The 15772-nt window shown below is 47.8% G+C and overlaps 1 protein-coding gene across 1 annotated transcript in view; it reads right to left on the bottom strand.

Moving 5' to 3' along the window:
- The window catches only part of GALNT18 (polypeptide N-acetylgalactosaminyltransferase 18), a 351350-nt gene that overhangs the window by 51746 nt on the left and 283832 nt on the right, over positions 1–15772 (bottom strand). Inside the window, exons 7-8 of the mRNA XM_060606015.3 lie at positions 9847–10032; positions 1563–1700 (exon numbers count right to left, since the gene is read on the bottom strand). Coding sequence (XP_060461998.1) covers positions 1563–1700; positions 9847–10032 — 324 coding nt within the window. The remainder of the gene's footprint in view (positions 1–1562; positions 1701–9846; positions 10033–15772) is intronic.

Raw genomic sequence — 15772 nt, 5'->3', positions numbered from 1 at the left:
ACATGTCAACCATGCCATGGAAACTCTTGTGGGAGGATATGACTCCCTCCTATAGGTTGGTCTGCTGGACAACAAAAGTCTGATTGGGGGACAGGATTCCTGGGATCCTGGCTCTGTGTCTTATAGCATCCTAGGATGTCAGAGTTGGGAGGCCCACTGAGAACATGGAGGCCCATCCTCAGCGAGCATTTTCCTCTCACCCCAACCCAAGCAGATGCTATGCCCATTATATTCCTGCTGAGGCAGGCCTTCAACTCAGTTTTGACCACAGCTTATCGGAGGGGAGGTCACAGTTCTTCTTCTGAGTTTCATCCTAGAATATCAAAAAGGTCTGCAGGGATTCTCTCCAAAGAGAGGGAGCAGAATGCTATCAGAAGCTGATGTTTTAGGGGGTGCCTGGGTGGCTCAGTCGGTTAAGCATCCGACTTCGGCTCAAGCCATGATCTCACCGTTCGTGAGTTCAAGCCCTGCTTTGGGGTCTGTGCTGACAGCTCAGGGCCTGGAGCCTGCGTTTGATTCTGTGTCTCCCCCTCTCTTGGCTCCTCCCCTGATCACACTCTGTCTGTCTCAAAATAAAGATTAAAAAAAATTAAGAAAAAAAGATGATGTTTTAGACTCAGTTCTGTGTTAATGACCTATGTGAACATGGGAAGGTCACTTTGCCTTTTTGTCACCCCCCACCCGGAACAAGGTGGTGAGAAATCTATGTAGTTTTGGGGGCTTATAGCTGTCAGCAGAAAAGCTCTATGTGTTCAGGAATCAAAGACCAGATGAGATATCAAAAAAATCAATTAGGTATCATTGGAAATACTTTAAGAGTTGAATCGTCCTGGGAACATTGGGATAATGGTAGAATTTACCATATTAAAAGTATTTTAACCTTAGAAAATACAAGTCGTCAGGATATATATTTATATAGCTGAGACATTTTTCTATTCTAGGAGTACAGCATTATTTTGCCCCATTTAACATAGGGAGAAACTGAGGCCCATAGATGTTAAGACACTTGACTGAGAAGCAGCTTGGTCAAGATTGGTTTGGATCCGAACCACATCTGTCTGCATCCAAACCCTGTGCTCTGCCCTCCATAAGGGTAACTGCTCTGTGCCAAACAACAGGGGGTTGGCGCTTCCCCCCAAATACAGTGAACTCAAGAAGGTTGTGTTCCAGAACTCCTTTCCTAGAGGCTGTGCGTGTGAGTGGAAAGCATAAGCCCCTTCAGTGGGGGAGGCATACAGGCTGGTCACTAGAACCTCAGGTACCCGTTGCTTGGGGAACAGTGGGTGATTGGTATGTTACCTCGCAATCTTAACCTAACTGCAGGGTTTTGTTTTATTAAGTAGCACATGCAGGTTTGAGGCTAGAGCTAAATTGCTTGAGGCTCCAGAGGAGAGACTAAGCACATCTCAAGGGAACAGAGAGGTTCTGTCTATGAAACCAAAAGCTGCCTTTTGCCCGCTGGTCTACCAGAGGTCCCGTGGAGTCAGGCTCTCCCCTGACTCTATACCTCTCTCTGGCCTTGCTCTCTGTGTCTGAGTGAACCCCAAGGGGCAGGTCCTTACCACTCCATAGGCAATGATGTCCGAGTACATCCTCATCTCCGGGTACACGCTGACCAGGTACCATCGGAAGGTCTTGCACTGCAGCTGTTTTCTCAGGGCCTTCCTTGCGGTGATGTCCCCAATGTCGATTCCAGAGTCCTGCGTGGGTGTGCAAATGCAGAGATACAGCCACCACCAGGACATGGCTTCTCCCCAGACCTCCCAGCCAACGTTCCTGGAGACTGCCTAGTGAAGGGAGGATGTGGGACATTAACTCCTTCATTTCCCCACATGTCCTTAGCCCCATGACTGTCCCCATGTGGGCACTGAAATGTGAGGTCAGCACTGATGGGGACTGTCACTAAAAGCCTTTGAAAATAAATAGAACAAGGGGCGCCTGAGTGGCGCAGTCGGTTAAGTGTCTGACTTCAGCTCAGGTCATGATCTCACGGCTTGTGGGTTCGAGCTCCATGTCGGGCTCTGTGCTGACAGCTCAGAGCCTGGAGCCTGCTTCGGACTCTGTGTTTCCCTCTCTCTGTGCCCTTCCCCCGCTCATGCTCAGTCTCTCTCTCTCTCTCTCTCTCTCTCTCTGTCTCTCTCAAAAATAAATAAACGTTAAAAAAAAATAAAAAAATAAATGGAACAAAAAAACCTGTGGTCTAGGTGTAGGTGGAAGGAGCTGGAGCACACAGTTGGAGTACAGTTTTTTCTACCTCATGCTAGAAGATGAGAAGTTCTGAGCTGTGGGGGGAAAGAGGGAGGGAGGGAAAAAGTGGAAGGTGGAATAGTACTAATTCAAATACTATTCCTAATAACTGCGGCAGAAAAGCCTTCTGTAATGCTCGCAATGTGGTAGGTTCTGTCCTGCATGAAACCTGCACAGAAGTTTATATGCATGTACAGTGGCCCACTTAAACCTATAGGGTAGCACTGTTTTATAGATGAGTTGAGACAAAGAGAGGTTCAGTGACCTCTTGCCCAAAGTCCTACAGCTGATAAATGGGGGAGCTGAGAGTTGCACCCAATCAACCCAGGTCGGGAGTTTGCATTTTTAACCTATGCTATGCATCTAGAAGAGCCTGTCCTCTGCCTCCTAAGACCAGGTCCTTGTGGGAGAAGCAGACCCTCTCTTAGCTTGGGGGTCTTAGTGTAGAGAGTAGTTGTGTCTCTCACTTCCCAGGTATATCAGAGTGGTGGCCTCTGAGCCATCAAGGTATAGCAGGCAAGAAGTGGTAATGGAGACATGGATGTGTCCTTGATTTAGAGAGAGAGAGGCCCCCATATTCCTTGCGGTCTCAGAGCAAAGGGGAGAACACTGAGTCCCTGGGCCTGAACACCAGCCATGGAACAGGGCACAGAATCAGCTGAGAAAGAGTTGATGTCACAGCAGAAGATGGTGAGGAGTCTCTCTAGCTGGGGATCAGGTGGAGACTCCGTGACATCTCAGAGGATGACACCACGGAGCCAGGGACCAGAGCAGGCACGTGGTATTTCGTAAGCCCAGAGTAGGGAGAGAGGAAGACAGGGAAATAACAGCTCTCTCCTACTGGCACTGGTACTTGTGTGCTGGCTGTGTGAACCTCCTGCTTCTAGCAACAGCTCTGGGGATCAAGTTACTGGGGTTGGGAAGATCATGAAATGAACAGAGTTTGAGTTAATGTCTGAGAAAAATCACAAAGATGGCCGCTGCACAAATCTGCACGTGATCAGGACAAGTATTTGGTATTCGACCATGGAGGCCTGAGTAACAAGAGAGTGTAGATACAGAAGAAATACATTTATTTTTCCCACCAGAATTTAGGTAACATAAAAATGTGAACCTACTACAGCCTGAAGTTTAAGTTCTAGACTGCTAAGGGGCAATGTCTTCTGAGTACTTCTAGATGACCTCATCTATAATTTGTCTATTCCTCGGCTCCTGCCCCGAGAACTTTCCAGCAACTGCTACTTGGCCTTTCTCTGCTGGATCCAGGAAACATGTTAGACTAATCTCTGTGCCCCAGACCTACCGCTGAGCCTGGACTGTATTGATGAAAACTAGGTTGAGAAAATATTTATGAAGTATTATAGATAAAAGCTGGCAATAAATGTAACCTGCCACTCACCCCAGCCCCAGCCCCAGCCCCAGCCCCAGCCCCAGCCCCAGCCCCACCCCAAGGGATCTGTTAAGTATTAGCTCTTTAAACTTCTCTGCCCCTTATCCTGATATCACAAAGGTATTTGCTAGGACCCAGGCCTTCCCCTTCATGCTATCATCGCCTTTATATGACAAATTAACACTGTGTCTCAGCATTTACGGGGAGCCACTGGAAGAATCTGTCTCTAGAAGGCCCCCGTGCTTTCCTAAAATTCTGGGTTCCCACAGGAAAACTTTCTTTTTACATTCAGGATCAAGGGAAAGTTGGTCTCTCTCCTTATCTAATCGAAGGTGGGAGAAATACCCATCAGAGGCTCATTTCTACTTCTAGAAGATTCAAGAATCAGAGCTTTGCTCTGCTTATATTTCTGGATATCATGCCCCTTTCCCCTTCCTATTTGTTAGTTGACTTCTGTCTTTCCATTTTAATGGTTCAGGACGTCTGTACAGTATATTTACTGTAAAATGCATCAAACTATTTTCAGATTGAGGGAAGAAATTGTGAAATAAGCAAACTTTCTCAGAGAAGGCCACCTTGACCCTTATTATTAGAAAACAATAAATGTATCACCCCCTTTGCCAAATACTTAGTGGATTGAATAGAGTCCCCTGTAAAATTTGTGTCTACCCAGAACCTCCAAATGTGATCTTATTTGGCAATAGGATCATTGCAGACAGAATTCATTAGAGATCTGCAGATGAAATCATTCTGGATTTAGGGTAAGCTCTAAATGCAATGGCCAGTATCTTCAATGCCACCCCCCTATCTCTTATGAACACACAGAGTCATAGAGACAGAGGGAGAGACTGGAGTGGTGCATTTACGAGACGAGGAATATGCCAGGAACCACCAAAAGCTGGAGAAGATGAAGTATCCTCCCCTAGAGCTTTTGGAGGGAGCACAGCACTGTCGTCACCTTGATTTGGGGCTTCTGGCCTCCAGAATTGCAAGAGAGTAATTTCTGTTGTTTAAAGCCACTCAATTTGTGGTAATTTGTGATGGTGGCCCTTGGAAACAAATACACCCAGCCACACAAAAAGCTGGCCAGTATTCCTGCCCGTGTGTGCAGCCACATACACAACATCTTGTAGCCAAACCTAGAGAAGGGCCATCACTTGTGCACCATGGTGAGTCATCCCTGGCACTCAACCTGTCTTTGGGCAAGAGAAGGCAGTGGGGTGGGGGTGGGGGGGCGGTGGCTAGAGTTCTTGAACCTGGTGTAAGAGAATGTTGATGCTTTGCTGCAGGCTGACTTCCTGTGTGTTGATAAACTGATTTTCAATCAAAGTAGAAAGGATGCCAGAGCTGGCAGCTCCTCTGGCCATCCCAAAGCTTGGGACTGAACGTGGAAAGGAAGCAGGTCATAGAGCTGGCGGACCTGGCTGGTGCACGGCAGGGGGAGGACTTGGCATAGAAGGTGACCGGGCAGGATAAATGCCCTGCAAGGGCATTTGAAAGCTGGGGTGGGAATGCAGAAGGCAGAGGCAAGACCACCCACACCGAGAGGTAAGACTGATCTGGTGCTTTTTCTACTTACCGAGCACCCATCAGAGCCTTTATGTACATGAACTTATTTAATTTTCAAGGCAGCCACTGGGCAGGGTTGTGGGGTCTGACTCTCTACCTGCAGCTGGGATGCTGGAGGCAAAAGGTTAAGTAAACAGGTAGCAGATGTGCTGTGGTTGAGCAGAAGGTCTTGATATAGCACCACAGCAAGGGCAGCCGGGAAAACTCTTGGGGAAGGCACGCGGGGCATGTGGCATCCACACTTCCTCCCTCTTTTTCAGCTCATCTTAAAAAAATTTTTTAATGTTTATTTTTGACAGAAACAGAGCATGAGTGGGGGAGGGGCAGAGAGAGAGGGAGACACGGAATCCAAAGCAGGCTCCAGGCTCTGAGCTGTCGGCACAGAGCCTGACGCGGGGCTCGAACTCACAGACCGCGAGGTCATGACCTGAGCTGAAGTCGGACGCTCAACCGACTGAGCCACCCAGGTGCCCCTTCAGCTCATCTTTAGTACATGCCAGGTGCTGTCCTAAGCACTGTGCATCCAAAGAGGAAGAAGGCACAGACTGTGCTTGAAAGGAAGACCCAGACAAGTAAACAGACTCTGTACACAGTGTGAAGCACAGAAGCAAACAGGGTGCTGAGGGAGAGCAGAAGAGGAAGGAGCCCTTAGTCCATCTCACTGTGTGGGGCAGCCAAGATGGTGGGGAGGGAAAGGCGAGCAATCAGAGAAGGCTTCCTGGAGGAGGTGACACTCAAGGTGAATTAAAGACTAGCAGGATTAGTTAATCTAGTATTACTCAAATCTGGCAGCCCCAAACCGGCACCCAGAGAGCTCTGAACAGGTTCTGGGACCACTACATACCTACTCATCACAATCTCTGAGGATGAGACCCAGAATTAATCAGCTGGTCTGCAGATCTGCTTTTAGGAGCCACTGACCGAGGGAGAAAGGAATTACACACACTGCCAGCAGATCCATTTGTTAATAAGCATCGGCGAGGTTTTCCTGAGCTCTGATCATGTGACCTGGCTTGCGCTAGGTATGGTGACACAAAAATGAAGAATACAATCTGTCCCCAGGAAGCCTGTGGTCTAATGCAGTGGCTCTCAGCCTGGATGGATATTAGAATCCCTGAAGAGCTTTCCAAAAAATGATCCCTGGTCCCCTTCCAAACCAATTAAGTCATAATCTCTGGGGCTGGAACACAAGGGATTTTAATGTTCAGCCAGATTTGAGAGCCCCTGGGGGGAGGGAGAGAGGGAGGGAGGGAGAGAGAGAGAGAGAGAGAGAGAGAGAGAGAGAGGGAGAGACTTTTACACAATAGAACATTCTTTCACAGGATAGTGCTGCAATGACACAGACATACATGCAAAGGGGGCACTTTCTCTAGCTGAGGCTGACTTTCTAGAGGAGGGGTCACTGGAACTGAGTCTACTAGGATGGAGGGAAATCGGTAAGGGTGGATGCTGGGGGAGAGGCAGAGGGTAGGGAGTTCCAAGCAGAGAGGACAAAATGAGCAAACATACAGAGAGAAGAAATAGCATGGAATAGATGGGAAACTCTGGAGCTCTCACTGTCCTGCAGTCTACAGAAACTATAATACAGAGTGGGGACAGGGGGTTACAGGTGGGCAGAGGGGTTTATGCCTGATCTGGTGCACAGTGGAGAGTCCGTTCAAGATTTTAAGCAGGGCAATGATGTGGTCACTGAGTTTTAAAAAAATTTTTTAATGTTTTATTATTTTTGAGCGCGAGAGAGAGACAGAGTACAAGTAGGGGAGGGGTAGAGAGAGGGAGACACAGAATCCGAAGAAGGCTCCAGGCTCTGAGCTGTCAGCACAGAGCCCGACGCGAGGCTCCGACCCATTAACCGTGAGATAATGACCTGAACCGAAGTCAGACACCTAACTGACTGAGCGCCACCCAGGCGCCCCACTGTGTGTGTGTGTGTGTGTGTGTGTGTGTGTGTGTGTGTGTGTGTGTGTTTATTTTTATTTTTTAAAGATAACTTTGGGTAGTGCGGAGGATAGATTTGAGGGGGATAAGTCTCGAGCCAGGGAAACCAGGGGCTCTTGTGCAGGAAAAGACAAGGCCTGAACTCAGACGTGAGGTGGGTAGGAACGGACAGAAGAGTTCAGTGATGGATTGGGAATGGGGCTTAAGGGAAAGGAGGATCAGAGGAAGACGTGTTTCAAGGTCATAGATCTGGGAAGATGGTGGTATCCTCAACTGTAATGGGAAGGAGAACAGGAGCAGCTTTGGGGGGAAAGATGTTCTCCATTTTTGGCAGATCCAGTCTAAAGTGCCTGAGGGAGCACCCAGGAGATCGACGTGCAGCTGCAGGTCTGAAGCTAAAGGCAGAAGTCAGGGCTAGAGGTATTAGTTAGGAAGTCGTCAATGGATAGATGGTAGGAGGACCCAGGAATAGATGGGACCACCAGGGAGTAAAATGAGAGTGGTTGGCCAAGGGTGGATGCCTGGGTGCACTTAAGCATCCAGGGGAGGTAAGCATTGCCCACAGGGAATTAGGAGCAATCAGAGAGAGGTGGGGATATCCTGGGGTGTGGAATCAAAGAGCCAAGCAAGTACAGAATTTCAAGGAAAAGGTGGGATCCTGGAGGTTAAAGACTTTAAAATGTCCATTAAGCAGTTAAGATGCTTTGTCAAAAGCAGTTTGGGGGCAATACTGGGATGTGACTTGAGAAGTGAATGGAGGGGGTATGTGTTGACTCTTTCCAGAAGTCTCAGAAGAGGCAGGAGATGGAGTCTGGACAAAGCAGGGAATAGTGGGGGTCAAGAGATAGACTTTTAGAAAACACACTGACCACCTTCTCCATCCGAGGCTTTATCCTGGACACTCCCACTGCTCATCTGCCTTCCCTTTTTTACTAAAAAATTTTTTAATGTTTATTTTTGAGAGAGAGAGAGGGAGGGAGACACAGAATTTGAAGTGGGCTCCAGGATCTGAGCTGTCAGCATAGAACCTGATGTGGGGCTCTAACTCATGAACTGTGAGATCATGATCTGAGCTGAAGTTAAATGCTTAACTGACTGAGCCACCCAGGAGCCCCTTATCTGCCTTTCTTGAATTCACTTCCCTCTCATCCTACCCATTTGACCGGGTTTGAACTACCCTCTGAGAAGTCACAGACACACACTGAGTTTCATCATTTTCCAGTTACTTTTCTCTCTTGGTCTCTGCCATTCATTGGATTTACTATCCATTTCAACATCTATCAGCCACTATGAGGGGAGAGGACTAAAAGATTTGCAGCTTTGGGGTACAGAGAGAAGGGGGCAAGAGTGTGGACAGGACTCTAAGAGACTACGGATCTATGATACTTCACTGCTAAGTTCCTGGGGGACTTTCCAAGTGTTTAACATTTTGCTATCAGAGGACACCCACAGTGGGGCTCAGCATGCTCCCAAGAATACTGTGATCCAACTCCCACAGCCACAGATGGGTCTAGAAGGCACTGCTGTTTCCCTAGAAACACTCCCACTGTCAGGGATACAATCCTGGGGCTGGTTCATTAAGGTTGCTCACACTCTGGCTGGTACTTCTTGGCTCCTCTTCTCCCTACTGGTGAAATGTCACTGGTCGTGGGAGTACACATCCCAACCCCACCCCCCCCCCCACCCCCATGATAGTGGAGGTGATGGGGGCTGCCTAAAAGCTCCTGCCCATGGTCCAGGTAACCTTCAATCACTCCGCCAGAGCAACATTAGCTGGGTGGAGAGATCAGGGAACAGGACCTTCATATGGAAACGTTAGGCAAAAATCAACCATTTCTCTATTAGGAAGAGAGAACTGAAGCTTTTTAAAGGATTCCCAAGGGGAAAGAAGGAGGTCATGCAGTCAACAGCTATCTCACATAGACAGTGCAACATAACCAATGATCTCCAGGCAGAGAGGCTGGTAAGCAGGTTGGGATCCCGTGGCTGGCATCTGTTGGGTTCTCGCAACTCAGTGGTCCAAGGTCATTTCCATGTGACACATGACAAGGCAGAACCAATCTACTAGAGAAACATTGCTTTTTCTCTGGCATTTCTTAAATGTAGGTGATAAGAGGGATAGAGGACAGTGGCAGGCAATGATGAGATTCTCTGATGATTAGAAATCATCCAGAACAGTTCCCTTCTCCTCCTGAGGGTCCTGTGAGAGTGTATCCCCTCCTCATGCATCTGGTTCCAGAAATCCCAAAGGCATATGGACATTCCTATTGCTCTGGTCACAGGTTCGATGGAGAAGCCTAAATATAGTCTACAGGGAGACTAAAGGGCACTTTGATGAATTTTGGTAATTGCTGGTATATTTGTATAGCAGAGAGGCTGAGGACCTAGACATGAAGTAAAGTTGGAGCCACCCGGTCCAATGTTCTCATTTAAAATGAGGATAACTGAGGTCAGGAGAGAAGAAGTCTTTCTTTAAGCATGCTGACCAGGGACAGGGGTGGGGATAAGACATGGCTTAGTGCCTCACAGTCCGCCTCTTTTCTCCCACATGTAGTATCTTTTGGGGCTGAGAGTCTACTCTACCATGGATAATAAGACTCTGCCTGATCTATGGGAAAAAGGGTTAGTCCCATATTTTTTGTGTTTTAATGTTTTTTCCTACCAACCCTCCCCAAAACCCCATCCCCACAGGGGCTTCCTACCTCTTGGGGTATGTTCCATGCCATGTAGACATGGCTTTTAAATTCATCCATCCAGACTTCAGCCACCCTGAGGGCATTCCTGCGGACATGGGCTGTGAGGTCCTCGGTGTAGGGCTTGTGGGCTCGCTCAATGTGGGCAATCCGAGAACAAGGCAGGACTTCCACGCTCCCGCCACACTGCCACACCTGTAGAAGACACAGAGTCACTCACCAGTGCCCAGACCTGACTCTGAGCCACTAAAGTAGGCCTTAGGTGACCATTCAATCTGAGCATGAACAACTCCAGCTCTCTTCATCTTGTCTCTCCAGACTACTGTCTACAGAGGGGGTGAGCTCTACCTTATTTCTATTCCTATAGCAGGAAGGTTATTGAGTCATTATTTTGTGTCTTGTTTCTTGTTGCTGTGGATTTACCAGCAAAGAATGCACCTTCTTTTTCCATCCCTTCCATTCCTGCAAAGAAGAGACTAGACATTGTGTGACCAATGATCTGGGCTCTCCTAGCCCCTGACAGAGAAGTTAACAAAAATCTTCATAATGGTCTCTGCAGCAATGCTAGACCTAGAGGAACCAGTAGAGACTCCCAGCAGAGGTATCATCCTAAAATGGACCACATGGGCCAGACAGAGATTAGTGATCACCAGAGGGAGTGAGCCTGTTGCCCTTCTCCTGGTCCGTCTTTTCCTGGGCCCTGAGTTCTAATAGAACCCAAGAGAGAGGGAGATACAAAGAAGGCAATCATGTGAAACTTCTCGCTGACCTCAGTGACTAGGAGCTTGAATCAGATGCAATTTGACTTCAAAAAATAAAGAAAAATGATCTTCTCTTCTGAGTGCCGAAGGACAGTGTCTTGGAGGTCTTGCCACAAATGTTGCAGCCACTCTGAACTTCCAATGTTCTGGGATGTGCACATCTTTTTGTCATTGTAGAATGCTACTCCTTCTCCAGCTGAAAAAATGTAATCTCTCAAGATCCTGACCACATGACTTCTCTGTCGTAGAGTCTTTGCTCAATTTTGGGGGCAGAGCCAATTTCTCCCTCCTCTGCTCCCCAAGCTCTTGATATCGCAACTTCCTGCTTACCTGTCAGCCTCCTTCCCTCACTTCGTGTTCCTAGATGGAAAGAACTCCTGTCTCCTTCATTTCTCATCCGTAGCACTAACACAGACCTGGTACATACAGGTACTTAGTAAGTACTTGTTGAATCAATATATGGATGATGATACTTAATCACTCAATCACTATATGACTGATGCTTAATAAATGTGTGATGAATCCGAAATACCTGGCCAGAGCTGATGAATGAAGCTTCTGAGGGAAAATAATCATTATTTCTTGGTGGATAGCAGTGAGCACCTGTCAGATACTGTCAACCAGATAATTTGGTAAATAATGTTCACACTTATAACCTGTATCCATCAAGGATAGGTCTGCATCTAAGATAAGGTCAACTTTGTTTTTCCTTTCCTTTTTTTTTTTTTTTTTTTGAGTATAGTTAACATACAGTGTTGTATTAGGTTCAGGTGTACAATACAATGATTGGAAAATTCTATACATTTCTCATTGTTCATCAAGATAAGTGTACTATAAGGTCAACTTTGGATTTCACTAAGTTACTCTGTGTGTGTGTCAGGAAGAGAATGCCTTCTGTTCCACCCGTCTGTTTCACAACAGTTGGTCCCTACAGACTGTCAGAGTTGGAAGGCAACTGATCGCCTTTCCACTCTCTGAACTTGTCTTGCCTTCGGTATATAATTTATGGCCAATGGAAAAGACACAAGTGTTTGCACTGAGGGTCCACCATGTACCAGGCACTGGACTGTGTATGTGGGTAGGTAGTATAGTGTGGTGGTTATGAGCAGAGGGTTTGGAACCAGACTGCTTGGGTTCAAATCCTGGCTCTGTTTCATGCTAGCTGCGTGACCTTGGGTACGTCACTCAATCTCATTGTGTTTCAGTTTCCTCCTCTCAAATGGGGATTAAAATAGTACCTCTTTCATGAGGTTCCCGAGGAGATTAAAGTGATTATATACAAAGTGCTTAGCAACATGCCTGGCACATAATCATGTCATCAGCTCAGCTCTTACTAAACAAATTATATTCAGCAGGATCTTTAGAATAACCCTGTGTTACAGTGGTTATTGTCTCCAATTCCAAATGGGGAAACTGAGACCAAAGGCTGTCCCTTGTCCAAGGCCACACGGCTGGTACTGAAGAGAAAAGGATCTGTCTGACCTCCACCGAAGCTTAGGCAAGAGAGGAAGCCATGGAAGGCCTCAGGCTGTGCACCTTCATTTCCATGACCCGTACATTCTGGGGCTCATGCTGATTTCCAATTCACTTTGCTGAGATTTGCAATGAAAGCCTATGAATACTGTGAATATGTTACAACACAGAGAGTCAGGGTAATTATTCTTTTGCAACCAGAACGGAGGCTATTACTTGGCATATTTCAGCAACACAACACAGAACATGATTTGTAACAAAGCTCTTTTATTACAAGACCTGTTTCTCAAAGAGTCGCTTCACCATTTCACCTTAGAGTGGGTGCCTCTGCTGTGGTTCTGATCACAAGGGTGGCAGCTGTACCTCCTATGCCCTCTAAGCGCATGGTAAGAGGAATGGTGTGAACTCACTGTTGGACTCTCGAATCCACTCCTGTTTTCCTTTTCTTTGACCTTGTCTAGACCACTGTCATGTCTCACTTGAACTCTGGAACAGCCTCCAAACAACCGATCTCCCTCCTGCCTTCCTCTTCCAGTCTCTTCGCCTCCCTGCGGCCAGAGTGATCCTTTTAAAGTGTAGGGTGGATCACATCCCCTGCACCACACATTTCCCAGCACGGCCCTGAGGCTGTGAGGCCTCCTGGGGCCCAGCCCTGCCCTGCCCATCCCTCCAGCCTTGTGCTGGCTCCCCCATATGCTCTATGCCACAGCCACGCTGACATGTTCTACTTCTCCCAGCATGCATGTTTGTCCTCCCATCTCTGGACTTCTGCACATACAATTATATACCCCACCCCTGCCCAAGCTCTCCTTTAGACACGTGCTAAATGGTGCCTGGACAGATCATGGGTTTCCAGCAGAGTTGGAGTGGCTGGGCCAGTGGGAGGACATAGTGTTTGAAAGCACAGCTTTGGAGCCAGCGAGAACTAAGTTCAAACATTTTGCCTCTGCCACCTGCTGCAATTCCACCTTGGGCAGGTCACTTCTCCCAAGCCTCAATTTCGCCCAGGAGAAGATGGGGATGTGTGGATTCATCATGTTCAACCCTGGTGCTTCAGTCTGAGCACCGCATGGATGGCAGTCAAGGAGGTAGGGGCAGGACATCTGGGCTCATTCTGTCCTCACTGCATGCCTGCTGACGGGTGACTGTGGGCCACTTAACCTCTTGTCTATGAAACACGCATAATAGGTTGTTCCTGCACAGGGCTGTGGGCTCAGGAAGCCCTGCAGTAAGCCCTCAGCATGCACACATTATTATTTTATAATAACCTTATCATCGCTGCTATCTGGCTCTTCCTGAACATCCACCTTCGGGGGAAAAAATGACTGCAGAAGACTCCCACGTCTAGCTAAAGCCCAACAGACAAGAGATAGGTTGACTTCCAGAGTGCCTGGCCCAGTGCAGTAGGGTGAATCAGGCTCCTCCTTAGAGACTAGGAGCACTTGTTAATCTAGAAGTCACTCCCACTCTCCTACCTTCTCTGCAAAGGAATTCATCTATAGAGGGGGTAACGGCATCTGTCTTGAATGCAGCCTGTGGGTTCCTAGCAGTCTCTGGGCATTGGAGCAGAAGATGTGGATTTGGCATGTTTACCCTGCTGCTTCTGGACCCTGCCCAATGACAATGAAATACACAAGAGGAAGCCCAAGATCTCTGATACCCAGGTGGTAAGTGGCTCCGCTGACCAATGACTTGACACAGAGAGACTCTCAAAGGTCTGACCCACAGCTGATCTTGGAGACCCTCTCATGGAGGGTAGACAAAGGATAGGAAGGAAAATCACTGGCATTTGGACCTTCTGGAAAATGATATCATAAAACTTCCATGGAAGCTTGGTGTGGGGGAAGGCAGGGGTGAGGAAATGAGGAAGGGGAGCTGCATCTGGGACATGTCACAGCTGGTGTGAGGTAGAAAGACCCAAACCAGATAGAAACTACAGACAGGAAAGATTGTGCCAGAGAAGCAGGGCCACTGGATGGACGGTAAAGGTGTGGGACACAGTGGTGGCTTAGCCTTGCAAGTTCCATGGGGTGAGGGTGCCAAGAGGAGAGAGGGCAGGAGAGGTGGGTACGTACCAAAGACATGGCTGAGAAGTGAAGGTCAAGGGTCAGTAACCAAGAAGGCAGATGAGGTCACAGGGCACAGGAAGCAACTACAAGATGGAGAGCTTGGTTTTTACATGGGGTGCATGTGACCCCAACTTGTTATCACAAGTGAGACATGTGCTCAGTCCCACAGCTTCTGGGGATACTTGACACATGTCAGCCCTGGATGTAGGCTAGATCTTGTGGCTTCTGGATGGGCCCTGGGAAATATAGTTCTTGACCACACCAAGTTTCTTCCTGTCTCTGTGCCCTCGCACCTGCTACTCCATCTTTCTGGGATAAATCCCCCCCCCCCCCCCCGCCACTGTTACCCAGCTCAAATATTACCTTCTTTGACCTGCCCATTAGATCCCCTCAGAATACTTACAGTGCCCCACCCTTTTTCTTGGGAACACTTATTCACAATACTTCCACTTATGTGTTTATTCAAGTCTGTCCCCTGCTCCCTGCTAGACTATAAGCTCCAGGAAGACAAGGATCATGTTGTATTCACCAGCACCAGGCATATGGTATACACTCAATAACATAAACTGTTATTTCAATGAGTGATTCCAGCAATCTCCGAGTCCTGGGCTTTCACTAACTATGGAGAAGTGGTTTTAACTCGCTCAGCTGGATCCCCTAATAAAGGCCATAAACATAAAATGTGGCCAGATCTGACTGAACACAATGACTTCCTTCAGACCCAAGCAGTTTTTCAGCGACGCTCTGACATTTAAGTGCACACTGCTGTAACTGAAGAGAGTCACTTTGGCTGCAGAGCGTAAATGAACGTTGTAAAACCTGGCAAGGCATCAAATGAGTGTGGTGGAAAGCAGGCGGCTTCATCTTGTGGAACCACGAACTAGTGTGGAGAAAGCCCTCAGCCTGGCCAGTGTTTGCAAACACCCACAGAGGAGATGCTGGGCTTGCCCTCAGGTGGGACCAAGAACCGGAAGTAGATGGTAAACAACAGTTACGCAGCATGGAGTGAAGTCTCACTCACCACCAGCCCTTCCCAGAGAGCCCTAATCCTATTAGTGTTTCCAGAAAGATGGAGCATCCACCTGGGAACCATCTGGGAAGGCGGGTCTTGGGGGCTGATGGAAGAGGGTTTCAATCCTGCCTCTGTTGCCCATTAGCCTTTGACCTGAACCTGTCTTTGGGTGTCAGTTGCCTTTTTATTGGGGATAATGATACCCTGGCAGGTTTAAAAGAGATGCTGTATGAAAAGCTGCCACTAGCAAAGACAGGCATGTAGTGAGTTCTTAGGGAAAGGTCAGGTTCCCTTTCCCCTTCCAGGCTGGGAGCTGCTGCTAAAAGGTCAGGGTCAAAGGATCTGAGTTTACGTTCTGTTTGCCACTTCTATAAACAAGCCTGTTTCCCTCCCAGGCCTCAAGTTTCTCCTAGCTGCCAAATGGAGGGACGGAACTCAGTGATGTGATAGATCCCTTCTACTTGCATTTTGTGAGTCTACGTTTTCTTGCCAGTACCTCAAATGATGCCCAGTATTTGAGACGTGACTGGCAGAGTCATAAATCCAAAGTTGTAAAATAGAGAGACACTGGAGGGAAGGCGACAGGATACAGCTTGACCATTTCTCCCACTCAGACTCAT

Source organism: Panthera onca, chromosome D1 (assembly GCF_046562875.1).
Source record: "Panthera onca isolate mPanOnc1 chromosome D1, mPanOnc1 haplotype 2, whole genome shotgun sequence".
NCBI lineage: Eukaryota > Metazoa > Chordata > Mammalia > Carnivora > Felidae > Panthera > Panthera onca.
This window is presented reverse-complemented; position numbering and strand designations above follow the sequence as displayed.